General features: G+C 39.9%; 1 protein-coding gene across 3 annotated transcripts; it reads left to right on the top strand.

The window, feature by feature from the left end:
- Positions 1 to 410: 410 nt before the first annotated feature.
- macroh2a1 (macroH2A.1 histone) lies at positions 411 to 26,416 on the top strand. 3 transcript variants are annotated; one of them, XM_079835860.1, is made up of 9 exons: positions 411 to 3,106; positions 5,947 to 6,140; positions 7,205 to 7,311; positions 8,203 to 8,394; positions 10,077 to 10,157; positions 12,793 to 12,883; positions 19,494 to 19,583; positions 20,754 to 20,928; positions 26,044 to 26,416. In XM_079835860.1, the coding sequence occupies exons 2-9, from the start codon at positions 5,969 to 5,971 to the stop codon at positions 26,207 to 26,209; spliced, it is 1,074 nt and encodes a 357-aa protein (XP_079691986.1). In that variant the 5' UTR covers positions 411 to 3,106; positions 5,947 to 5,968; the 3' UTR covers positions 26,210 to 26,416. The 3 variants fall into 3 exon arrangements, with proteins under 3 accessions (XP_079691986.1, XP_079691987.1, XP_079691988.1); XM_079835861.1 differs by having other exon boundaries at positions 3,019 to 3,106; positions 5,929 to 6,140; XM_079835862.1 differs by lacking the exon at positions 411 to 3,106 and adding an exon at positions 3,809 to 3,848.
- The last annotated feature ends 1,286 nt before the right edge of the window (positions 26,417 to 27,702 follow it).

Below are 27,702 nucleotides of genomic sequence, written 5' to 3'. Positions count from 1 at the left end.
GCTGTCTATAAAAGAGGACAGCTTAGAAAATATTCACTACGTCAATGCAAGTAAAAGTTATGAAGTTAGTTTAGTTGATATATAGAGATTTGAGTAATGTAGTAATTTTTAGAGCTTTATTTATTGATTTTAATTTGTATGACCTTTATATAGGCTATTTATATTCATTTTAACTATGTGCCTATTAATGATTGATTAACTAAAATTATACATGTGTAATTGATTAAGGGTATAATAATTACATAAATTATATCTAAATCATTCAAAATTATTATTATATTAAATAAGCATTGTTAAAAGCCAGACACTTTAGTCTTTAAAAACCATTTGCTATAGTGACCTTTTGGAGTAGAAACAGGGGGAGTGGCTTCATTGCTTCAGAGGCGTGTCACTTTGCTCACAGCTGATTGGTCTAATTTCAGTTTGAGATCTCTTATCCAGAACATAACCTGTCCTGAAGCAGGTTAGCCGGAGCATAAGTTACTATGGAGATGAACACCGCTAAAAGCCAAACCACTTTAATGGCACCTAAAACCCAGGATTAGCACAAACTAAGCTTAAACATATCTGGCTAGCAGCTAAACCAGCTTCATGGTACAGGCCCCAGGTCTTTAACAGTGTAAAAAACTCAGTATGCACAAAACAGCATTTCACAATCGGTCACCACCCCGAATGTTCTATTTGATCATTTCTAAACCCTCAACCATTAGCCCTATGGATTGCTGTTATGCGCATTTTGGAAGTGTTTTGCCATAGGATAATCCAAATTGGCTTTTTTAATAGCATTTTTGTGCTCTGATAATCTATCTTTAAGACGTCTCTTGGTTCGGCCTACATAAAAGCATCCACATTTGCATGATAACCTGTATACCACAAAAGTAGTGTTACAATTAATGAATGCTTTTATGTTATACGTCTTATTAGTCTTGAAATCACAGAATTGTTTACATTCTTTAATGTTAGAACAATGATTGCAAGACCCACATTTGTATGTACCTTTTACCTGTCTATGAAGCCAAGTAATCTGTTTTTTAGCAGGAAGATGATTTGGTACTCACCTATCGCCTAGTGTAGAACACATTTAAAACACATTTTTGGAGGTGCAGAAAGTACTTCTCTAAGCACAGGGTCACTCTTAATAAGTTTACAATTTGAATCTATTATCATTTTTATGGGATTGGCCAAAGAGCTATATCTTGTAACAAAATAAGCCTGGTTTTGTTTAGAAGATGATCAGGTTTTTTCTTTTTTCTTTTTCTGGAGTAGCTCTGATCTAGGAATGGACTGGGCTTTCCTATAGGCATTTTGTACAATTTCTGCCTCCTTGGCTACTGCACTTAAATCTGAACAAGAATACACACATTCAGCACTCAACCAAAAATGTAGAATGGTTAGTATTTAGCGCTCTGATTGACTTCATGTTCATGTTGGATAGAAAACTAGTGCTAGTGTTTTGACAGAATTACTCGATTTTGAATCAGGTTTGCTGTGTTTTGATAGATATTTAACGAAATGTGGTTTTGGGCAGAAAATCAACTATTTGGCTAATTGTGTGATGTAGGTGTGTTACTGTGCTAAGAGTTTAGAAAGCCCTTTAAGTGTTGATAAACTCCTGTCTACTGTACTGCTGCTGTGTTTAGTTGTAGAACAGCGCCCCCATGTGGCATCAGCGGACTACTGCTGCTCTGAGCTGCTCTGATGCTGATGATGGGATGTTTTCTCTTTCTGTAGATCATGTTTTGTCCCGGGTCTCCATATGTCTGGATCACATGTTTCAGGGACACCATCACTCGACTCCCCTCCCAGCAAACACAAAACGTTTTTACAACGTTTCACAACGTTGTATTTTGGTTGCAATTAGGTAATGTTGCAGTACAACGTTTTAAAGACGTTTTAAAAACGTTTTTTTAAATAGAAAAATAATGTAACCAAAATAAAACGTTTCAAAAACGTTGTAAAAATACCAACCTGGTACGTTTTCTTTAAGTAGTCAAAAAAACGTAAATATTACGTTTGTCTACTACCAAACTACAACGTAGACGTTTTATTCTGGTGTTAAAATAACGTAATCTGCACATTGGAATAGGACGTTTAAAAAACGTCATGACAGTACCAAAATACAACCAGATGCCAAACCTCCAATGATAGGCTACTTTCTGTTTGTGTAAAAATATCAGTAACATTTTACCATTGAGGCGATTCAGTGACTGAGTGAGACTGATTTATGCAGCTGAGCATTCGATATCAAAAGGACTTAAAGGTAGCCTAATATGTGAATGCTTACTTTCAGTGGTCTCTGCTCATTTAACTGATAGCAAGCTATTAGAAAAATCCAATCGATTATTGTTGTTTCATAGCTCATCATGAGCCTGGCGCGTGGATCAAACAGCTCATAGAGTGTAAAAATGAGCCCGATCACACGAAAATGCGTACAAATATTACTATATACGCACGAACCTAGGCTGTGATGATGTAGGGCTAGGCTGCACTATCCAATTAAACAACGTTATCAACTTTCGGGACATTTTCTACTCCATCAGTAAGCCTATTGATCTGAATCAAAACCGTCAGTATGTTTTGTTCAAAACTTGTTTATTGGGATATTTGTGTTCCAAACAAATCCTCTTTGTATTTTCATATCACATTAGCACAAGATTATGGTCAACTTTAATCTGTCCCATTAGAGCACTGGTCATCTGGAAAAGTGTGAATCAGGGTCAGGGGGATCCAATCCAGAATCCAGTTCTGCTTTGCTCAAAACCAAAAGACGGAGAGCCAAACCAAATGCAGATCACTGTGATCGATCCAGATTGATCAGGGTTTCTGCAGGGTTTAAAGGTAAATGGAAGACTGCAAGAACACTCAAGGAACAACACGTCAGTATGTTCTCTAATGTAAATGAGTTTTATTAGTGACACTTCAGGAACTTTTATTGATGTCATTTGACTTGTGGGCACGCCTTTGGTCAACGAGAGTCAGGCGCGTGCTCGTCTCCTGCGCGTTCCCCCTGCTGATCGCGCTGTGGATTGTGGGTGTCGGAGTCTGGGCCGTGGTTTGAGCTCGTCTCTGTGGCAGACAGTAGTGGACTGAACTGGACACATCTTCTGTAAGACCCCCGCTGTCATCAGTGCATGTGCTGCTTTAACACACTTTCAGGCGACGGTCGCGCGCGGCTCGCTCACTGACGCACGCAGTTCCGCGCCGCGGGCCGCGCGCCTCTCCAGGAAGTTGAGCTGTCACAACATGGCTCTCTGCATTCAATATGATGGAAACACTCACAGTGATTGTGTTTATGATCTGCTCATTTACACTCAGAACAGCCCGTTCAGTTACAGTGTCGTCAGTTCTGTTTCTAATCGAAACCCGACGCTTATTAAAGATTATGTTATTGTTGCATTGTATCAAACTCGCTTTGATTGTTGCTATGCAAATACACTAGACGTGTTCAGATTTTCATTACAGAATACAAATAATGTAATTGTTCACTTTGTGTGTGTGTGTGTGTGTGTGTGTGTGTGTGTGTGTGTGTGTGTGTGTGTGTGTGTGTGTGTGTGTGTGTGTGTGTGTGTGTGTAAGAAAAAGTCTAACAGAATGCATATGTTTCTGTATATCGCGTATATTGGAGTCTTAAAGGGACAGTTCACCCAAAAGTGATTTACTCTCCCTCATGTCGTTCCAAACCTGTGTGAGTTTATTTCTTTTGTTGAACACACAAAAGATGTTTGAAATAATTTTAATCAAACATTCAACAGGGAACATCAACTGTTTGGTTACCCATATTCTTCCAAATATCTTCTCTTGTGTTCAGAACAAGAAAGAAACTCATGCTGGTTTGGAACGACATGAGTGTGAGTAAATGATGACAGGACTGTCACTTTAACTGATTATAATTAGATTAGCATATGACCTTTTTCATCTTTGGAGCCCTGTTTTATTCTTGAATTAATATTTTCAGTATGTTTGTACTAGCACACTCTGGTTTCAATGCAAAATGAACCGATTTAAAAGACTATTATGCTGCGTTCACACCAAACGCGAATAGAGCATCTGGCGTGAGTGATTTTAATGTTAAGTCAATGGAAACGCGCGTCTGGAGGTCCCGCGGCGCGAAGGACGCAAATCCGCCTCATTCGCGCGTCGAGTTTGTGCGAATGACGTGAGTTGCTCGCGAATTGAGCGTCTTGCGCCATACGTGCGTAATGCTGCGTTCACACCAAACCGCGAATAGAGCGTCAAAATCCCATCTAGTTTCACGCGCGAACATTTTGAATTTTTTGACGTTCAAGGCACTCCAGGAGAAATATGTCATAAAACACCTCTGCCTCTTTTCATTTTCATTACAAATATATATTAAGCATTAATAGCCACACACATGTGGTCCAGGCGACTCCTACATTATCTTCACTGCATGTTTATTTGAATATCCTTAAAAAATAAAGTTCTGAACCTTCTCTTTGCCCTTAGTCAAAACGATTTGGCAGACAACAAATTATAGATTCATGAGAGCAAAGATCGGCCGTTAGATCAGCACAAGATGCACCACTACAGGCCATCAGAGCAGCGGCAGATGCAGAAGGACTGGCTGAGGAAAGGCTGCTCTCGCTGGGGTTAATGAGCGCTGATCGCCCGCTGATCGCCTGGAGCTCACAACTCCACAAACACAAGATTATTTTTTATAAAAGGCGCTCTCTTTATAAATAAACCACAGATCTGAGCTTTAAACAACTACATTTTCACCTGAAAAAGTCTTAAAACTACATTTTGTGACCCAATAGTAGTATTTTTAATTTATGCAGGGTTTCTCATCACGTCACTTTACCACATGACAGCAGCAAGAAGGCTCCTGATTGGTTAACGCGGCGCGAATTGACGGCAAAGTTCAGATTTTTCAACTCTGGCGTCCCGGTGCGAAGGACACAAATCCGCCTCATTCGCGCGTCCAGTTCGCGCAAATGATGCAAATTGGACGTGAATTTAGCGTCTTGCGCGAGTGGTGCTTTTGTGCATTCACGCGCTTGAAGCGAATTCGCGCCTGACGCCCGAGTTGAAAAAATTGAACTTTGGTGTCAATTCGCGCCACATTAACCAATCAGGAGCCTGCTCGCTGCTGTCACGTGGGGAAGTGATGTGATGAGAAACCCTGCATAATTTAAACATGCTGCTATTGTGTCACAAAATGTAGTTTTAAGACTTTTTCAGGTGGATGTAGTTGTTTAAAGCTCAAATCTGTGGTTTATTTATAAAGAGAGCGCCTATTTAAAAAAAAATAATCTTGTGTTTGTGGAGTTGTGAGATCCAGGTGATCACCGGGCAATCACTGCTCATAACCCCGGCAAAAGCAGCCTTTCCTCAGCCAGTCCTTCTGGCGTCTGCCGCTGCTCTGATGGCCTGTAGTGGTTTGTTTTGTGCTGATCTAACGGCCGATCTTTGGTGTCATGAATCTATCATTTGTTGTCTGCCAAATCGTTTTGACTGAGGGCAAAGAGAAGTTTCATAACTTTATTTTTTAAGGATATTTAAATATACATGCAGTGAAGATAATGTAGGAGTCTGGACCACATTTTTGTGGTTATTAATGTTTAATATATGTTTAATGAAAATGAAAAGAGGCAGAGTGAGTGGTGTTTTATCACAAATTTCTCCTGGAGCACCTTGAACGTGCGTCAATTTCGCAATTTCGTCCAATTCGCCGCGGACGCGCGAATGCATTCAAAATGTTTGCGCTTGAAACTAGACGCGGTAGACGCGATTTTGACACTCTATTCGCGTTTGGTGTGAACGCAGCATTAGATGAGAATCTGAACTGAATTTTTCTGAATAATGACACTATTGTCTGTTTTACAGCAGAATTTGATTTTGTCTGATAGTTTGCGTCATTGATTCTGTTGTTTTTCCTGTTTATTTTGAAACCATCTGTACTGTATATAGAACTGTGTGTGTGTTTAGGAGTGAAATCATCATCATCATCATGTCCAGCCGGGCCGTGAAGAAGAAGATCAGCCGTTCGTCGCGCTCCTCCCGGGCCGGAGTGATCTTCCCAGTGGGCCGGATGATGCGCTACATCAGGAAAGGGCTTCCCAAATACAGGATCGGGGTCGGAGCGCCGGTTTACATGGCCGCAGTGCTGGAGTACCTGACCGGTAGGTAATGAGAAACATGGACAAAGCTTCAAAACACGAGTTGGCCATTTCCAAATACACTCCTTCAGGATTTTTCTTTGTTGTTCACATTATGAACAATTTAACTTACCACACTTGTTTGATTAACATTAATGAGACACACAGTCTATATATTCAGATCTAGTGTACCACATGGATCTCATATAATGTTAATGATACTTTGAAAAGTAATACATTACAATATTGCGTTAATCCCTTAAAAAGTAACTCATTCAGTTACTTAGTTACTTTTTAAGAAAAGTAATGCGTTACTTTACTTTTGCATACTTTTTCTCACCAGGGTTGGGCTTGTTTTTGTTTTTGTTTATAACAATAAAGTTATATTTTTGTGTTACGGTAAAGACCTCTTCATACCCAAATGTAAATAATGCGCCCCAGGCTGAGGTAAAAATGCAGATTCCCTCATGAACACTAGAGGGCGCAGCTCTGGATAATGGAGAATAGATGCAGGAGAAAAAAGTTTTATTAATAAAAACAAAAAATCTAGTAATTTTCATCATCAAAGGTCAGCAGCAAGACATTGGGAAATTAAATATAAAGGTAGATTATGCATAAAAATTGTTGTTTTATTTCACATTTAATTATTGGAGGTTTGCATATACTCTGATTTTGCATTTGACTGATTTTATTCATTTTGAGGAGGACCGAATCTTTATTGTGCAAGTGAGATAAATAAATGCTCACATTTAGTCTAGAACTACAATAACCCTCATGTTCACACACACACACACACAAACACCTCTGCACTAACTCAACATGAGGGCAGGAGAGCTGTCAGTCAAATTAATGTGAAAAAGTAACTCAGATATTTGGTTGTAAATTTTAAAAGTAATGCGTTACTTTACTAGTTACTTTGTAAAAGTAATATTACGTAACTCAAGTTACTTGTAATGCGTTCCCTAACACTGGAAGCAGCCCTGCTTCCCTTTGGCTTCACACACAGGCTCTTGTGGAACACAGTGCATTGTGGGAAACGATGACAGTGTATTTCCCACATTGAAGCTCTGTCCGTGTTGTTCTTTCAGCTGAAATCCTGGAGCTGGCGGGAAATGCAGCCCGAGACAACAAGAAGGGCCGCGTGACGCCCAGACACATCCTCCTGGCCATCGCCAACGACGAGGAGCTTCATCAGGTGCATTATCACTGAGAGACACATGCCATCTGCTGTTATATCACGTGATCTGAGGAAACTATAACTCATTTATTAACTTACTTACATGCTGTTTAAACTTATTATCATTATTCCAAGACTAAATGTGTCGACTGCTACTTTCAAGCTAGATCCTCCAAACTCGGCTCAGACCTCCAGACTGTCCTGACTCTGTGTTCTGTATCTTTAAAAACTGATCCGACTTACGGTTTTCCTATGCTAGCAACATGCTAAATCATGTTAGCAACAGTGTTGGGTAGTAACGCATTACTTAGTAACACGTTACTGTAATTTGATTTATTTTTTAGTAACAGAGTAACTTGACGCGTTATAATTTCCAAAATAGTAATTAGAGTATAGTTCCAAGCTATAGAACTGATGGCTTTTAGAGGGTAAAGCTGCCCATAACTGCTGGTCTAGGATCTGTTTTCTTCGTAAAAATAGCCTATTATTAGTGAAAAAGAGTTGGCAAAAGATCCCGTGCGTATCTGTTTTTGCGCTCGTCAAATGATTCAATTCCCAACGTGTTTTCGCCTCAGTGAATAATGTAGCCGATCACAGACATGTTTGTTGATGTCTTGAACGCAATGGCCAATCACAGACATGTTTGTTGATGTCTTGAACGCAATGGCCAATCGCAGACACGTTTGTTGATGTCTTGAACGCAATGGCCAATCACAGACATGTTTGTTGATGTCTTGAACGCAATGGCCAATCGCAGACACGTTTGTTGATCTCTTGAAATAATGACGTTTTGGTCAGGCTTTCTGAAGCCATCTTCAAAGTTTGTCTTGATGAGTTTATTTACTGGCAGGGTAAGACACACTTTGACCCACTGCTTCACTGAGCCGTGTCTCTGCTGTATGTGTGCAGCTGCTGAAGGGCGTGACCGTCGCGGCCGGCGGAGTCTTGCCCAACATCCACCCAGAGCTGCTCTCCAAGAAGAGGGGCTCCAAAGGAAAGCTGGAGGCCGTCATCACTGCTCCGCCCACTGAGAAGACCCCCAAGACCGCCAAAAAAACAGTGGTCAAGAAACTGGCCACCAAAAAGTCCACACGAGTAAAGGTACTCACTGAACACTGGTCAATCCTTTCATTCGCTAACAACACACTAACTAGTTAAAGCAGGTAAAATCATTCATTCCCATGCAAACATGCCTCCTTTATACACCGATCAAGCATAACATTATAACCACTGACAGGTGAAGTGAATAACACTGATGATCTCTTCATCTCCTGTTAGTGGGTGGGATATATTAGGCAGCAAGTGAACATTTTGTCCTCAGAGTTGATGTGTTAGAAGCAGGAAAAATGGGCAAGCATAAGGATTTGAGCGAGTTTGACAAGGGCCAGATTGCGACGGCTAGACGACTTGGTCAGAGCATCTCCAAAACTGCAGATCTTGTGGGGTGTTCCCGGTCTACAGTGGTCAGTCTCTATCAGAAGTGAAGGACCAGTGGAGAACCGGCCACAGGGTCATGGAGGACCAGTGGAGAACCGGCCACAGGGTCATGGAGGACCAGTGGAGAACCGGCCACAGGGTCATGGAGGACCAGTGGAGAACCGGCCACAGGGTCATGGAGGACCAGTGGAGAACCGGCCACAGGGTCATGAAGGACCAGTGGAGAACCGGCCACAGGGTCATGGAGGACCAGTGGAGAACCGGCCACAGGGTCATGGAGGACCAGTGGAGAACCGGCCACAGGGTCATGGAGGACCAGTGGAGAACCGGCCACAGGGTCATGAAGGACCAGTGGAGAACCGGCCACAGGGTCATGAAGGACCAGTGGAGAACCGGCCACAGGGTCATGAAGGACCAGTGGAGAACCGGCCACAGGGTCATGAAGGACCAGTGGAGAACTGGCCACAGGGTCATGAAGGACCAGTGGAGAACCGGCCACAGGGTCATGAAGGACCAGTGGAGAACCGGCCACAGGGTCATGAAGGACCAGTGGAGAACCGGCCACAGGGTCATGAAGGACCAGTGGAGAACCGGCCACAGGGTCATGAAGGACCAGTGGAGAACCGGCCACAGGGTCATGGGCGGCCGAGGCTCATTGATGCCCGTGTGATCAAACAGATGAGCTACTGGAGCTCAAACTGCTCAAGAAGTTAATGCTGGTTCTGATAGAAAGGTGTCAGAATACACAGAGCATCTCAGTTTGTTGCGCAATTTTTTAATGGGAAACCATGGGTCCTCCATCATGTGGATGTGACTTTGACACGTCCCACCTACCTAAGCATTGTTGAGCCCATGTCCAGCCTTTCATGGAGACGGTATTCCCTGTGGCTGTGGCTCTTTCAGCAGATAATGCGCCGCCACAAAGCACAAATGCTTCAGGAATGCTTTGAGGAGCACAACAGCGAGTTTGAGTCTCAATCCAATCGAGCATCTGTGGGATGAGCTGAACAAACAAGTCCGATCCACGGTGGCCCTTTCTCGCATCTTACAGGACTTAAAGGATCTGCTGCTAACATCTTGGTGCCAGACACCACAGCACACCGTCAGGGGTCTAGAGGAGTCCATGCCTCGACGGGTCAGGGGGACCAACACAATATTAGGTCATAATGTTATGCCTGATCGGTGTATGTAAACTAGGCTCGATACAGATCCAGTTTGCCTGGTAACTGAACATCTGTGTAACAGGAAGGCTGATGATGATCATGTGATGAGCATTATGTGTAGTAAAGCACACTTGTTTGACTATCCTAACGGTCAGTGTATGTTGTGTGATGTTATTGTGACAGAGACGATCTGCTGATGCGGACGGCGGACCGGCTGACGGATTCACTGTCCTCTCTTCCAAAAGTTTATTTCTCGGACAGAAGGTACAGCAGCCTTTATTCAACTCTACTCTTATTAGTCCATCCCAGAGGTCAGCTCCAGCTCATCAAGTGTCTGGTCTGCAGTAAGGCCGTGATTGGCTGGTTCAGGTGTGTGTACCTGCGGTTGGAGCTGAACTCTGCAGGACAGTGACTGCTATAGTAACTGCTCAGATGCTCTTTTCCTCTACATCCTTTGCTTTTCTTCTCCTGCTGAGACTAATCCATCTCTCTGGTTTAACATCTCCAGCTATTAGGGGTGGAATGATTCACTTCGATCTTGAAATGTGAATTTTAAGTCTTGAGTCATCAAGGGTTTTAATGCGTACACATTCATTTACATTTAAAGTGCATTCATATGAATTTCGTTTGTCTGCCGTATCAGATTCGTTGCCGTAACGTAACTTTGTGGCGTTGCCAGTTAGTAACGACGTGGCTCGTGGATCAATAGTTCTGTGTTGGTATTTTTTAGGGGCCAAGCACCGAAAGTGTGGAGGCTCCTATTGAAACCATTAGATTTCTTATTATTATTATTCCGCCATTGAAGTCTATGGCAGCCCATAGAACCGTTTACGGGAAAGTTGTGAAGTTTGGCACACAGATAGAGGACTGGCCCAACATTAACCACACCAATATTGGAGTCTCTAAACCAATCCCTCTAGTGCCACCACCTGTCCAAAGTTTCACTCATGTTTATACTAATAACTTTTGAACCCTAAGGGATAGAGACAAAATTGTTTCCTTAAATTTCCTTGGCCCAAGCCGATTCGATTGCATCCTATGACGTAATTTTCCATCTTGAAGATTTAGCCACCATTTTGAATTTTCAGAGGAAAAAATATCTTTTTGCGAACTCCTCCTAGGCCGTTGCTCTGATTTTCACGAAAATTGAACCTGATCATCTTCAGCCAGTGCTGAAAAAAAGTTTTGAAATTCAAGTTGATGCGTCAAATCGTTTTCAATAAACGTGCGAACAAATTTTACGTAGCGGTTGCAAAAACACACTTAAGGCTATATCTCTGCAACGCTTTATCGTATTCAAACCAAACTTGGTACATATCATCACAAGCATGACTTGAGTCAACATGCTGTGTTTCAGCGCAGTGCCACCAACTGGTCCGAGATACGAAAAATTGCTATTTTTGCTTATAACTTCGGAACGGTTTGTCCAAAAATCCGTAGATTTGGGACGTCATGCCGAGTCGACTGATATCCAATTTTACAATATCGGCCATTTTGGCTGTTGGCCATTTTGAATTATGTGCTAAAATGCAGTATTTTATGAACGCATGAACGGATTGTTACGAAACTCGGTATGGGTCATCAGCACAATGCCCTGAAGAACCTGAGAAGTTTTGAAACAGCGCCACCTAGTGGATTTTTTCCCCCCAAATGCTTATAACTTTGGGTGTGGTTGACTTATTTTCATGGGAGTAACTTTTTTTGTCTCCTGAATCCTTGCCGAGTCCAACAATACCAGACTTGCCAGGTTTCGGCGTATGGTTTGTGCAGCGTTGTAATTTAGCGCTTAAAAAACGTTAGCTGATATCTTCGAAACTGTTAGTCTGATCAAGACGAAACCAGCGTCAGAAGTTCTGAAACATAAGTTGATAGCTGAACGCTAATGCCCAAATGTCAAAATATTGATAGTAAGGGGCAGTAAAATCCAATCAAAGTCAGGTGTCAGTAATTTTTTTACGCGTTTTTTCATATAAATGTCTATAACTCCAAAACGAAATGAGATATTTTCACCAAAATTGACACACACATGTATGGGCTCACTGCGAGGACACATAAAAAAATGGTAGGATTGTGCCTCTTGGTGGCGCTATAATAGAACAAAACATGAAATTCCCCTAGACTACAATGCTTTTTTCAGCCTTTTTGCCTTAAATCCTCTTAAAATGTGTTTAATTGCTCATTGCTGCCGTTTATCTGACACTCCCAGCCATTTTGGCATGTCTTGTCTTCTTATTTGCGCTTGGCCCCGGTATTGCTGCTTGCAGCTATATTTATATTTATTTATGTGCCTAACTAATACAATGGCTATTTCAACAGCTCTGAATGATTTATTTTGAAAAGCACAAAAAATTAACAATAGAATGCACCCAAATTATGAATAAAACACACAGCGAAACATGAAAGCATTTAAGACGTGCTCAGCATCATTACAGTAGACAAATACTAAACGCATATATATTTCAGAGGATTAAGGAAAGATACCATAATCACAGAGGTATTAATATTAACATAAGTAATTAATGTTACCGACCGTCGGCTTGGTGAGTTCCAGGCCATAGAAACAAAACAAGAGCTTCTTCTTCCATGAGGTTGTGTTGTTCTGAGCTCTTCTTCACTGTCCTGACCCTGTCTCATTCACAGTCAGACCCCTGACCGCCTTCACACCACTGATGACTGTCCTGTCACATGACTACAGATGCCATAGAGGCTCATGTTCAGGCAGATGTTCAGGGTTCGGTCAGCTGTCTCATGAATGTTTCCATCAGTCCTGTGTGTGTGTGGTGCTCGCCTCTCAATAGATGGCAGTGTCTCCCTTTTTACTTTTCCCTTCTTCCTCTGTCTCCTCATCATGGTTTCACCTCATTTGTCTCTCACTGTATTTGTTTGCCTGTTGTTGTAGCTGCAAGTTGTGCAGGCTGACATTGCCACCATCGAGAGTGAAGCCGTTGTTCACCCGACCAACTCCACCTTCTACATGGGTGGTGAAGTAGGTAAAGATCTACAGATGTCCTCTGTCAAGCTCTGGCACTGCGAGCGCACTCAAACACTAATAATGGCTCTCTGTGTTCATGCTGGGATCTGGGGTCTCATTTATAAAACGTTCCGTAGATTTCATCCTATAAGTGTCAGAAGATTTATAAAACCATGTGTACACCAGAACCTGTGCAAAAATCCCTTTATAAATCCCATTCAGCAGAAGATTGTGTGTATGTGCATCTTCACCCAGAAATCACCATATATGAGCTCACAGCACCTAGTTTTACATATTCATAACTTCATCTGCATATCATTTGCATCATATTCCATCCACGTGACACCAGGTTTATCACTGTCAAAGCTACAAGACATTGGAAAATATTAGATACGCACTATAAATGCCATTTGTGCCTTACACATTACATCACAAATCATCCAATATCTATTATGCTTTAGAATAAATATATCAAAATATCCATAAAAATACTTCTCAGAGAAAGTTTTTACAATAGAGTTGATTCATTCATTTCCATGGGCCAAATCGTATTTAAATTCAAAATACTTAGTTCATTTTAAACAAATCAAGTCAAATTCATGCAGTTTTGCTGGTAATGTGAACATCTTTTAGGATGTTTAGGATATGTTTAATGGAAACAGGCCTGCTTATTTATTGCAGCGTAAACACAATTGTCTGACAATTTACTGACAAAGTATTTTAAAAAGGAAACGTGCAAATCTTAACCTTTCCTTCAAGTGGATTCCTTCAAATACAGTGGTAATTTTCATAGTTTTGTGAAGATGTCTTTACACTCCGTGTCCGTGCAGCTGCGGTTGTACAGTAAGTTATTATCATTGGACATATTCATACCGGACAATGGCCCGTTCGACCTGCACATGACACACTTGAGTCCACTCGTCATCATCATGTGGGCGGCATCTGGACACTGATTGGTTTGTAAACGGATGTGTGTGTGACATCAGCGTCTTTGACAAGAGTGAATGAACGGACTCATATCACCGCCACTGTTAAACAGTCGCATCGCTTGACTATTTTCTTTTCGTTACGTTTAAAAGTGGACATTTCAAGCTTTATATGCACATATTTCTCATGTTTGTGAGACGAGTATCTGCTGAGTTTGGGATTATTTGAGACGCGCTAAAGTTCACGTGCAAAGCATGTGATTGCTCGCGCGATTATTGTCTGCTATAGACTATTTGCTTCTTATTTATTAAATCCAGGCAATTATCTGATTAAACGTTGATTAAAATTAAGATACAATTTATACAAAACAAAATTCACATTATAAAAAGGCTTTCTAAGCAAAATCATAAAAAAATTCTTTCCAAAATTTCTTCTGACATATTGCGCATCTTTTCACTTTTCATAATCAATTTAGCCTAGATTGAATTAAAAAATAACATAATATTTAAACATAAACAGGAACTTCCTGTAAATGGTCTGAAAGTACGAACCAAACAGAAAATGCTTTCACACTAGAAACGAACCGAACCTTTGTTCAGATTGATCCGGACTGAAACTACCTCTTTTCGTCTGACCAAATTTCGTCTGTTTGGTCCGGACCGTGGTACGGGGAGGTTTCACACCTGTAATTTTGATTCGGACCAAACTGAAAAGTCCGAAAATCCGGACCAAACAAGGTAGGTGTGAAAACGCCCCTAAAACAGCATGTCACAGGAAAAGTGATTAAAGTAGCACATCCACATCTTAATTCATATTATTTTTGTTTAACTTCTGAGTAATGACTATTCGTCGACACAACGTATGCGTGAGAAGTGGCGTCCGCCTCTTTCAGGGCCTGTTTAGTGCGGACGCAACGGTTATAAATGAGACCCCAGGTGTGCTTTAATGATCTAGTGCTGGAGTTTCATGGCTGTGGTTGAGTGCGTTTGGCTAATGCTTTGCTTTCTGTTTGGATTGTCTGTCATCTTGTTTTTTGTGTCTATACTTTGAATTCTCATTTGTCATATACTTGTTTTCTCAAAACTTCATGTCTTCACTAGAGGTGTAACGGTACACAAAACTGACAGTTCGTTACGGAAGGGGAGAGAAAACTAAATATAATTTTTTTTTTTTACAGTGATTTACTGAACAAATGGTGTCTGTCCTTAAATAAATTAAATAATAACTAAAAGTTTCTTAAAGATGTATTTCTGCTAAATGCAGTAAACTATAGTGAGCCCTTGCACATTACAAGCCGTCTGTTAACTGTTAACCCTCTGGAGTCTGAGCTGTTTTGGGGCCTTTAGAAGTTTTGACATGCTCTGACATTTGTGTTTTTTTCTGTTGCTTATAAACACATTAATGGCAAAAGTGTAATTACACTGTATTCAGCACAAACTGGGCTACCATAATATGTGAGCAACATGTATGTACATGCTTGTATTTTTGAGCAAAAAATGTTTCTGCATGTTTTGTTTTTTTAAACAAAAAAATTGTTTTAAAATTAAGGCCTCAAAACACACAATAGATATGTGTTCACAAGACTTTTGACCAATGGGTGTATTTGCATCGAGTTTTTTCTTCAAACTGATGTGAGAATCATTGAGCCTACTCATTCACATAAAACAATACACTGATTTAAAATTTGTAAGACAGTTTTTCTTAACAAAGCCAGTATGCGAGGAGACGTGATATCTAATGAATAATGATGAGTATCACCTGAGAGGACAAAAGAACATAATAGCCTTTCTATTTTCATTTCACTTTCTACAACAACAAAAAAATCACTTTCTACAAAACAAAACTCCAGAATCATTTATTTAGAGTGTAGTCAACAAAGGCCTATTATATTTTAAATGATCAAAAGATTTGACTACACTGAAATAAATGCTCTTCTTATTTAGTTAAAATTGTACTTATCTAGTAAATGCATCTTGATTTAAGAATCTTTAAATATTTAGACTAGAAACAAGACACAAATTACTAAGAGCACTTGTTCAAAAATGTTTGTACTATTTTTTGTTTTTGAAAGTAGTCTCATGCTAAAAAATTTAATAAAAATTAAGATACAATTTATACAAAAAATACAAAACAAAATCACTTTCTATAAAACAAATTCGATATTAACTCGATAAAACAAACTTTGATATTAAATAAAAAAAATAACATTAGGCTGTAGCTGAAGTAACGTTAAAGCGCTTCACTAGATGTGTTTGTATGAGTTGATGTGTGGGCGTCGACTCTGGATCGTCAGTATTTGAATCTGAAAGAGCGCGTGCTCCGTGGGCGTTTGTCGCATTAGCGGATAATGAAATGGCTTGCGGGTGACTGACATGTATCGCTTTTCAACCTGATTACATAAACACAGAATATTTGTTTTCGATTTGGTTTACAGTGTTTCAAATCTGACATTTCAGCGTTTCTTTAGACATATGTCTCATGTTTGTGGGACAAGTATTCACTAAGCTAGAGTTCCTTTTCTGAAGACTTTCTGAATGAACGTCTTTGAGAGAGAAGCTGCAGATCGCGCATCATGTTTGTTTTCTTTATTTTGCAAAAAGCAAAACATTTTGTTTTTGTTGTGACTTTACACTAAAAAAAAAACTTAACATATTATAATGATGGATAACACTTGCCTGAATGATAAAACTCTTTGGCAATGATAAGAAAAAAAGCGAGCGACCGCCGAGTCGAGAGGGTTAAAGATTGCGCTCTGGACCGTTCAGTTCACATGTGCACCGTGCTGAAGTTTTGTACTGAAACGCTTCGGACGAATATGTGTGCCGTTACACCCCTAGTCTTCACTGATTCCTGTGCCCAAAAAACTCAATCTGTAACCCAACTTTTTCAAATTAATACTAATATTCCTGAAAGTATTAAAAAAAATCTTGGTTTTGTGAACGTTAAGGGAACATTCCATTATGTAATTCTTTAAACATTATGGGAACATTACTTTTGAATGTTCTCTGAACGTCCTGAAACACAGTGTAACGTTTAATAATTTGTTACATTTATATAGCGCTTTTTTCTGGGTACTCCAAAAAGCTTAAAAAAAAAGAAAACATAACGTTTTTGTAGTGATGTTTTGAGAACATTTTTAGAGACCTGATAACTTTGAAGGAACGTTCTATTGATGTTACTGTAAGAACGTTTGTTCTTAACATTGAGAGAACCGTGGCAGAATGTTTGCTGCGTGAGGGATCAGAAGAAGCATGCACTCGATTCTGTCATCGTTCACTCACACGCGTGTCTCCTGAAACACACTCACTCGTTTGTCAAATATCACTGGTTTTGAAAACAGTCACACATTTGAGTGTTTTAAATTGAGTGTAAGTGTGAATGAGCTCTAGAGCTACAGCAGAGGGGAGATTCTCAGTGAATGAAGTTGTGAATGCTGGTCTGTTCATCACATAAAGCATCACACGGCTTCAGACTCGTACAATAGAGAGGACAGCTGTTGTTTGGAGCGTGACAGTGTCGGTCCACACTCATATTTGTGTATGAAAAACAATTGTGTTCCACATAAATCAGTCATATAGGTTTGGAGAGACATGAGGGTGAGTAAATGAAGACAGAATGGGTGTTTTTGTGTGCACTGTTTCTTTAAATCATGATTGAGATGCTCATGTGTCTAAAGCTGGTGTCACTCGAGTCAGAACAATGACTGCTGGGACATTACCTGGGCTTGTCTATTAGTTTTGCCAGGGGTTGTGAAATCTCACCCTCTTTTGTCACACTGACCAACAACAAATCAATGTAAAGAAGGGTTGGTGGAGCTGTTTGCCCAACTTTCTGGGCCTGGGTCTGGGTCAGGGTCTGAGTCTGGGTTAGGGACTGGGTCAGGGTCTGAGTTAGGGACTGGGCTTGGGTCTGGGTTAGGGTCTGGGTTAGGGTCTGGGCCAGGGTCTGAGTCTGAGTTAGGCACTGGGTTAGGGTCTGGGTTAGGGTCAGAGTCAGAGTCTGGGTTAGGGTCTGGGCCAGGGTTAGGGACTGGGTCAGGGTCTGGGTTAGGGTCTGGGTTGGGTCTGGGTTAGGGACTGGGTCTGGATCAGGGTTAGGGACTGGGTCAGGGGCTGGGTTAGGGTCTGGGTTGGGTCTGGGTCAGAGTCAGAGTCTGGGTTAGGGTCTGGGCCAGGGTCAGGGGCTGGGTTAGGGTCTGGGTTGGGTCTGGGTTAGGGACTGGGTCTGGATCACGGTCTGGGTTAGGGACAGGGTCTGGGTTAGGGTCTGGGTCAGGGTTAGGGACTGGGTTAGGGTCAGGGTCTGGGTCAGGGTCAGGGTCTGGGTCAGGGTCTGGGTTAGGGACTGGGTTAGGGTCTGGGTCTGGGTCTGGGTTAGGGACTGGGTTAGGGTCAGGGTCTGGGTTAGGGTCTGGGTCAGGGTGTCATATTTGTGCAGAAAAACCATTGTGTTCCACAAAAATCAGTCATATAGGTTTGGAGAGACATGAGGGTGAGTAAATGAAGACAGAATGGGTGTTTTTGTGTGCACTGTCTCTTTAAATCTTGATTGAGATGCTCATGTGTCTAAAGCTGGTGTCAGACGAGTCAGAACAATGACTGCTGGGACATTACCTGGGCTCATCTATTAGTTTTGCCAGGGGTTGTGAAATCTCACCCTCTTTTGTCACACTGACCAACAACAAATCAATGTAAAGGAGGGTTGGTGGAGCCGTTTGCCCAACTCCACCTGTCTGAGTCTGGGTTAGGGACTGGGTCTGGGTTAGGAACAGGGTCTGGGTTAGGAACAGGGTCTGGGTTAGGGACTGGGCCTGGGTTATGGACTGGATCAGGGTCTGGGTTAGGGACTGGGTTAGGGTCTGGGTTAGGGACTTGGTCTGGGTTAAGGACTGGATCAGGGTCTGGGTTAGGGACTGGGTCTGGGTTAGGGACTGGGTCTGGGTTAGGGACTGGGTCTGGGTTAAGGACTGGGTCAGGGTCTGGGTTAGGGACTGGGTCAGGGTCTGGGTTTGGGACTGGGTCTGGGTCTGTGTTAGGGACTCGGTCTAGGTCTGGGTTAGGGACTGGGTCTAGGTCTGGGTTAGGGACTGGGTCTAGGTCTGGGTTAGGGACTGGGTCTAGGTCTGGGTTAGGTTTTGGGTTAGGGACAGGGTCTGGGTTAGGGTTAGGGACAGGGTCAGGGTCAGGGTCTGGGTTAGGGTCTGGGTCTGGGTCTGGGTCAGGGTTAGGGTTAGGGTCAGGGTCTGGGTCAGGGTTAGGGTTTGGGTCTGGGTTAGGGTCTGGGTCAGGGTTAGGGTTAGGGTCAGGGTCTGGGTCAGGGTTAGGGTTTGGGTCAGGGTTAGGGTCTGGGTCAGGGTCTGGGTCAGGGTCTGGGTTAGGGTTAGGGTTTGGGTTAGGGTTAGGGTCTGGGTCAGGGTCTGGGTCAGGGTCTGGGTTAGGGTTTGGGTCTGGGTTAGGGTCTGGGTTAAGGTTAGGGTTAGGGTCTGGGTTAGGGTCTGGGTCTGGGTTAGGGTTAGGGTTTGGGTCTGGGTCTGGGTCAGGGTCAGGGTCTGGGTTAGGGTTTGGGTCTGGGTTAGGGTCTGGGTCTGGGTCTGGGTCTGGGTTAGAGACTGAGTCTGGGTCTGGGACTGAAAGTGTTCTTGGGTGACACCAGCTTTAAACGAGTGCTGATCAGAGAGACTCACAGTCGCGTGTCTCTCACAGGAAGTGCTCTAGAGAAGCTCGGAGGAAAGGAGTTCGGAGAGGCGGTTCTGGAGCTGCGCAAGAAGAACGGCCCTCTAGAGGTGGCAGGAGGTACTGCTGCATTAAACACCAAATCACAGCATATTCTCACATATTTCAATAAATACATTCAGTTTACCCCTCAAATACATCTAATAAACACACACACACACATATATAGAGGATATTCCAGAAAATAAAAAAGTAGTAAATAAATTCAACTCACACACACAGAAAATATTCCAGAAAAATAAATAAATTCAAAATGGAAAAAATAAATAAAACACATATAGAAGAAATTCCAGAAAATTAAACAACTAAATAAGCATTAGTGCTGTCAAATCAATAAAACCTTGTGTTTACATAATATATGTGTTTGTACTGTGTATAATTATTAGGTATATATAAATATACACACATACATGTATATATTTAAGAAAAAATGTTCATATATTGCATATATAAATACTTACATTTATAATAATATAAATATATATATATATATATATATACAGTATATACATTTCTCAAATATATACATATACACACATAAATATTATGTAAACACAAACTTTTATTTTGGATGCGATTAATCAAAATGAATCGTTTGACAGCCCTAATATTAATACATTCTTTAAAAAAATAACAATCAAATAAACCCAGATCTATAGAAGATATTTCAAAATATTCCATAAAAATAAATTAGTAAGTAAATAAATTAGCAAATGTATAAATAAAATGTTTAAAATATATTAATGATTAATATTATTTACATTAATAAAAGTTATTATTGCATTATTAATTTCTTTTTTTAGATATGACTAAATCTGGACATGAAACTGTTAAACTTTATAACAGTTGTGGTTTTTAAAAAGCTTTACTCATATGATTCAGTGGATACCGTAGAAAAATCCCAGTAGATCTGCAGCAGCTGCTTATGAAATAAGCAAAGTTCAGCAAGAACAAGGTCATCCTGATGTGCCACAGATGCTGTAGATGATTCATAACTCTGAATCAGATTGAAGTGATTCACTTTGATAAACACATTCGCCGTCTGACATCATCTGGAGGGACGGATGCGTTGAGGATTTTCTGCTCGAGTAAGTCTGAGCTGTTATAGCTGTGAAGAGCTATGTTGAATTCCCTCTTTTACTCAGAGCAATCTAGCGGGTTCACTGTGTGTAAAGTGCAGTGTGTGACGGATCTGCTCACCTGTCGGTGTGTGAATCTCCCTCTCCCCAGCGGCTGTGACCTCAGGATACGGCCTTCCTGCCAAGTTCGTCATCCACTGCAACAGTCCCGGCTGGGGCTCGGATAAATGTGAGGAGATGCTGGACAAGACGGTGAAGAACTGCCTGGCTCTCGCTGATGAGAAGAAGCTCAAATCTGTGGCCTTCCCTTCCATCGGCAGCGGCAGGTAAAACTCCAGCCCTAAACATGAACATTTATCTTTTTTTGATCTGGTCATGTTTAATCAGAATGTCATAACTGGATCTTCCAGTGAAATTGATGATGTATGCTGGTCTTCTCCAATCATTCAGTGTGCTTAAGCTCCGCCCCTTTCCTAAAATCCACTGCACATTCAGATCCACAACTGACGCTTAGAACCAAACCCCGTTTGTCAAGAGTGTACATCACAATACAAAGGAGAAGATTTGACGCTCTTTCCGTTGCATTTGCAACTTTAATTGTTAAAGGAAATGAGTCCATTTACAAATATAGCTGCAAGCAGCGATCACGGGGCCAAGCCCAATATCAGGGTTTTTCCTGGGTCAAAAATGGTCTTCGGTGGGGCTGACAGACATGGTCATCCACACACACACACACACACACACACACACACACACACACACACACACACAGTAAAAAAGTACCATACCCACGTGATCTACAAGCGCAATACTGACAATACATTTTAAATAAATTCAAAGAAAGTTTGTAATTTTTGCTCATCTTATTTTGATACCTTGATGTTTGTTTTTGTTCCTCATTTTTACACTATTTACAGATAATTGTTTTGGTATATAATTATATCAATATTAAAAAGTAGTATTAAAAAATGAACAAATAGCCAAATTTTCTGTCATATACAATTTCATCAGATAGCTAATAGCAACTTTGTTCTGGGTTCACCTCACTCTAAACTAGATGATTTTAGGCTATTTATTTTACTACACGTTGTGAACATAAATAAGCTGAAAGACTGTGGATAATTAAAACTAACTCTTACACCCACTCTTGTTGAATTGGGTAAGCACACTTGTGTTCTCACTTCAGATGTGTTAAGAGTAAATGATTAAACTGATTCATGAGTTCAGTGTTGGACAGATCAGTTCTAACCAGTTGTTAAAATGATTCGGTTCAAAGGAGTCATTATGGCGAATTGGACATTAGCAGACGCAGTGTTTTCCAACCTTTTTTCGGTCATGGCACCCTTTGAAAATGTTCTCCATTTTGTGGCACCCCCTCGCATACGTTACGCTTCAGTATTTGCTATGTTCAGGGAAAAAAGGACTACTGCAAATAAAAATAAAGAACATAATAAGAACAAATAATTTAAATACAAGCAGCAGCACAAATAAATACTATTGAGCAAAGATACTAATAAAATAAACTATGCTTTTCAGGTTTTTCAGGTACGTCTAACATTAGTTTTCAGGTACAGAAATGTATCAAATGTAAAATAACATTGCATATTTGAGTGCATAAATTAAAGATTAATCCTATTAAACTTACAAAAGCTATTCAATCAAGAGCAGTGAGTGATGTCCTTGTCTTTTGTTGTTTGACATTAAACAGACAGCAGTAAAGGCTACTGCCCCTTTAAGACCTAATGCTCGGATATGCGTCGTCTTTCTCGACTATTAAGTTTACTTAAGGCATATACAGACTATGTCTGCTAGAATACTCATCAAGATGGACATGTTGACATACTTTTGTGTGAGTTTGTCTGTTCAAGAGCAAGACTTGAAAGAGAACTCAATATTTGCGCGCTGAGAGACGTGTGCGCGCTCTCGGATGAGTGCACAGAGATGAGTTCTCACAGCGCGTGCTACTTCTCATTCGCGTCTTCTGGCACTAAACCCAACAACGAACAGCGTTTACAAAGAGAGAATTATTTGAACAATTTGAACAAATAATATGAAAGACTTTTACACGGCACCCGGTTGGGAAACACTACTCTACTACATCAATCATAAATCACAATAACTGATCAAATAAGGCTTTGGCAGGACAAAAATTTGTTTTGGCGGCCGCCAAAAAAATTTAAATGTAGGAAAAACCCTGAATATGGCCATTTATGGACATTGGATTTTATTAGGACACTTTTGATCAAACAATCTTCACAGCTATAGCCTGTGGCTTTAAATGCATGCCACACCTACAACGGTTTGTTTCATTTTACAGAGACTTGAGTTTTTGAAGGCAAAACCGCAGCTATTGGCTCTAAATTACACAACATTATACAATTTTATAAAGTTGCCCCACATGGGACTCGAACCCACAATCTCTGGGTCAGGTGGCTGTCGCTCATCTCATTGTGTCAACCTGAAAACCTGAACATTTCAGATTACGCCCCCAGGTGGCGCTGTACATATGCCGATGATACCTACCGAATTTTTGCAAGGGTTTGTCAAATTGTTTAAAAGATATTGTTATTTATGACAAATTTTAAAATGGTGGACCGATGGTTCATCTGATCCCGGCAAAATCAGTATCCATAGATTCGGGATGACACTACGAACCCATAGACGACAGATCATGATTTTCTGACAAACCGTTCAAAAGTTATGAGCAGAAATAGTAATTTTTCAGATCTCATGAACTGTAGGTGGCGCTGTTTCAAAATTTGGCATGGACGCTCAGATCATGGGTCCGATGAAGTGTACCAATTTTGTTTCAATGGCTCGAAGTTTCGCAGAGATACAGCCTCAGAACCAATTTTAGGTTGGCCTCGTTAAGTTTGTGACATCATAACTTTTGAACAAAGATGAATAAATAAAAATACGTTCAGTCATTTCTGTGTGGCTACAAAGATCATCTGATCAAATTTTTGAGTAGCGAAAAACTGAATACTGTACTTTCAAAATGGCCACTACTGTAATGGGCGGAGTCTCAATGTAAGATGTTGAATGTGATTGGTATGAAGAGAGAAATCGGGTGAACTAAATTTCATTTTTCTACAACATAGGGTTCAAAAGTTATCACTTTTATAAAAGTGAATTTTTGAACTGATGGTGGCTCTATAGAGTTGGTCCTAGAGACTCCAAATTTGCTCCAATCGCTATTCATTACCATCTCTACAATTGTGCCAAATTCCATATTTTTCTGGTATTTTGTTCATAGGGCTGCCATAGACTCCCATTGGGGAAGAACAATAATATTGCGTAAAACCCTTCAGGGCTTGGCCCCTAATTAAGTGGGATATGCAAATCTGAAATAACTAAAAGTCCAGTCAGGTCAGCTTTATCTCTCCAGCTCTTCACACACACAGATGCTTCAGCTTTACACTGATGACAGGACATGAGTTTAGTTTTAGATCAAAAGCTGAAGTTTTTGATTGATTAAGTTCTGTTGTAAAAACCCATCTCAAAATGTAAAAACACATGTACATGAAAATACATTGCACAAAATGAAAACAATAATGTAAATATTATTATTATGTGTGAATCAAAAATTAAAAGCGCTTTAACAAATTACATCTCTTAAATGTCTTAGTGTGTTTTGGTCATAATTTAGACTTTTTTATAATCTAATTTCAGCTTTTTATCTCATAATTAGGACTTTTAATCATAATTTAGATTTTTTATTTTAAATCCAAAAAAAAAATCATTTTTTATCTTAGAATTTCCTAAGTCCTAATTTCAACTGTACATCTCCCAATGACTTTTATCTAATAATGAGGACTTTCAAAATTATATGTTTGGCTTTTTATGTCACTATTATTACTTTTAAAATCATATTTTTGACTTTTTATATCACTATTATGACTTTTAAAATCATATTTTTGACTTTTTATCTAATAATGAGGATGTTTAAAATCATATTTTTGGATTTTTATCTCACTATTATGACTTTTAAAATCATATTTTTGACTTTTTATCTAATAATGAGGACTTTTAAAATTGTATTTTTGGCTTTTGGTCTCACTATTATGACTTTTAAAATTATATTTTTGACTTTTTATGTCACTATTACGACTTTTAAAATCATATTTTTTACTTTTTATCTCACTATTATGACTTTTGAAATCATATTTTTGGCTTTTTATCTCACTATTATCACTATTATGACTTTTGAAATCATATTTTTGACTTTTTATCTAATAATGAGGATGTTTAAAATCATATTTGTGGCTTTTTATATCACTATTATGACTTTTAAAATCATATTTTTGACTTTTTATATCACTATTATGACTTTTAATATCATATTTTTTACTTTTTATCTCACTATTATGACTTTTAAAATCGTATTTTTTACTTTTTATCTAATAATGAGGACTTTTAAAATCATATTTTGGGCTTTTTATCTCACTATTATGACTTTTAAAATCATACTTTTGACTTTTCATCTAATAATGAGGATGTTTAAAATCATATTTTTGGCTTTTTGTCTCACTATTATGACTTTTAAAATTATATTTTTGACTTTTTATGTCACTATTATGACTTTTAAAATCATATTTTTTACTTTTTATATCACTATTATGACTTTTGAAATCATATTTTTGGCTTTTTATCTCACTTTTATCACTATTATGACTTTTGAAATCATATTTTTGACTTTTTATCTAATAATGAGGATGTTTAAAATCATATTTGTGGCTTTTTATATCACTATTATGACTTTTAAAATCATATTTTTGACTTTTTATATCACTATTATGACTTTTAAAATCATATTTTTGACTTTTTATCTCACTATTATGACTTTTAAAATCATATTTTTGACTTTTTATCCTTATTTTTTTTCCCGGTTAAGACTGGAACCTGCGTTACGAGACTTGTAGAAAAAAAGTGACAACATGATCAACATTGACAGGGCTGTGTGTGTATTGACTTTTAAAATCATATTTTTGACTTTTTAATCTCACTATTATGACTTTTAAAATCATATTTTTGACTTTTATCTAATAATAAGGATGTTTAAAATCATATGTTTGGCTTTTTATCTCACTATTATGACTTTTAAAATCATATTTTTCACTTTTCATCTAATAATGAGGATGTTTAAAATCATATTTTCAACATTGTATCTCTTAATTATGACTATGATAATTGAAATCAGCTGATCGGTAATATTTACGACATCATAACTTTTGAACAAAGATGAATAAAAAATAAGTTCAGTCATTTCTGTGTGGCTATAATTTTGACTAATTGACTAAAAGAATAATAGATATTTCATAAAAAGATAAAACGTTTCAGGGAAATGCACATAAACAAAGGGACTAATTAGATCCATTTGAGATCGCGGTCATTACTAAATGCTGTGACGCTCTGTCTTTGGTTTTGTTTGTCCTGTGTAGAAACGGCTTCCCGAAGCAGACGGCGGCTCAGCTCATCCTGAAGGCCATCTCCAGCTACTTCGTCTCAACCATGGCGTCCTCCATCAAGACTGTGTTCTTCGTGCTGTTCGACAGCGAGAGTATCGGCATCTACGTGCAGGAATTGGCCAAACTTAACACAAATTGAAGCAGATTGATTCGGGTGGTGTGGGGTGATGAAATATTTTTTGATACATTATCAAAACAGCAAAGGTTGTTGGGAGTCTTTGATTTATTCCTAATTTGAACAGGTTTGTTGAACATTTTGCATCTTGTTTGTTTCAGTGTATCATCACAAATGTTAATATGCATAAAGTGTATATGAAATAATTTGAAAATAAATATATATGAATGCACGGCTTGTGTAATTTGTGCCAGCAGAGGGAGCCCTTTGTCTAAAGTTATCTTCAGAGCATCTTGCAGTCATAACACAGACTTCTCTTTGTCTGTTTATTTCATACCTGGTGAAATGGCGACCCATCACAGATCTAGAACATTGTTCCACTGGTTTCTCCGCCGAGCTCTTATCCCGGGGTTATTGGCAGTCAGCGGCGGGTCAGTTTCCCAGCGGATCCGCAGACCTCCTCGAAGGGCACCATCTGAGCACTAATCCACAGGAAATACGGGCAGCTCTCTCCTCTCCTCCTCGCAGGAAAATCCCAGCAAATTCAAAGCATCTGTAGGCACGGCTTGTCCTTCCTGCGAAGAGGGCCGCTTTCCCAGAGCTCGGCAGATGATATTTTATTCCTTGCATGTACAAAGTAAAGCCCGGCGGGGGCAGAGGGCCACGTGAAATTAAAACAAACATCGCCGGGATCAGGGAGGGAAAATATCCAGTCATGAGAGATCATGCTAGGGCACATGAAAGGAGCGTAATATACGTGGACGCACACGCTCTCGCTAGCCAATCTGCTCGTTGACCGCTCATATACTTATACGATATACTCAGAGCTGCTCAGATGTGACTTAGTGAGTAATCAAATACAAACAGCAGAAATCCTCATGTGTTATGAATGCACATCTTTTCTATATTTACTCGTGTAGGGCACCTGAGGCCGGGCTCATGGACGGCTGATAACTCAACTTGTGAAGAAAATGTGCATGTTTATAACTTCCCCCAGTTTTGGTGTCCAATATCAGTTGTTAGACTGGAACAGACCAACCAGAGAATGTGCTTGTCCTGGTGACCCCGATTGTCTCGTTTCTGGGCCTGAATAATAACACAGATCCCTATTAGGCCTTCTCTGCGATCCGGGCTCTTTCTGTTCCGCTGAGACCCAGGAGACACACATCTCTCTTCACACCTTCGGTCTGTACGGCGAGGCCAAATGTGTCCAGCAGATTTGATCCTGTGGTGGGTTCACTAAGCCGGTGGGAGCTTGGGCGTTTGGCTCCTGTGGGATCCCGTACACACATGGTCTCTGATCCTGACCCTCCTCCAATATATATAAAGCCATATAGGATTGTGTTGGGCTACTATCCAAATTGTGCTAATTGGCCCTTTTTCTTATATTTGGTCGGGAATCTTACGGGCTACAGTCTGAACTCTTTCTCTGAATGTAACACTATTCGTCTTTTTTCAACTAATCCGCCATTTTGCGAATGCCTTTTCTAGTCCATTAGACCATCATTTGATTCACA

The sequence above is a fragment of the Gobio gobio genome (assembly GCF_949357685.1).
Source record: "Gobio gobio genome assembly, chromosome: 14".
Lineage (NCBI taxonomy): Eukaryota > Metazoa > Chordata > Actinopteri > Cypriniformes > Gobionidae > Gobio > Gobio gobio.
This window is presented reverse-complemented; position numbering and strand designations above follow the sequence as displayed.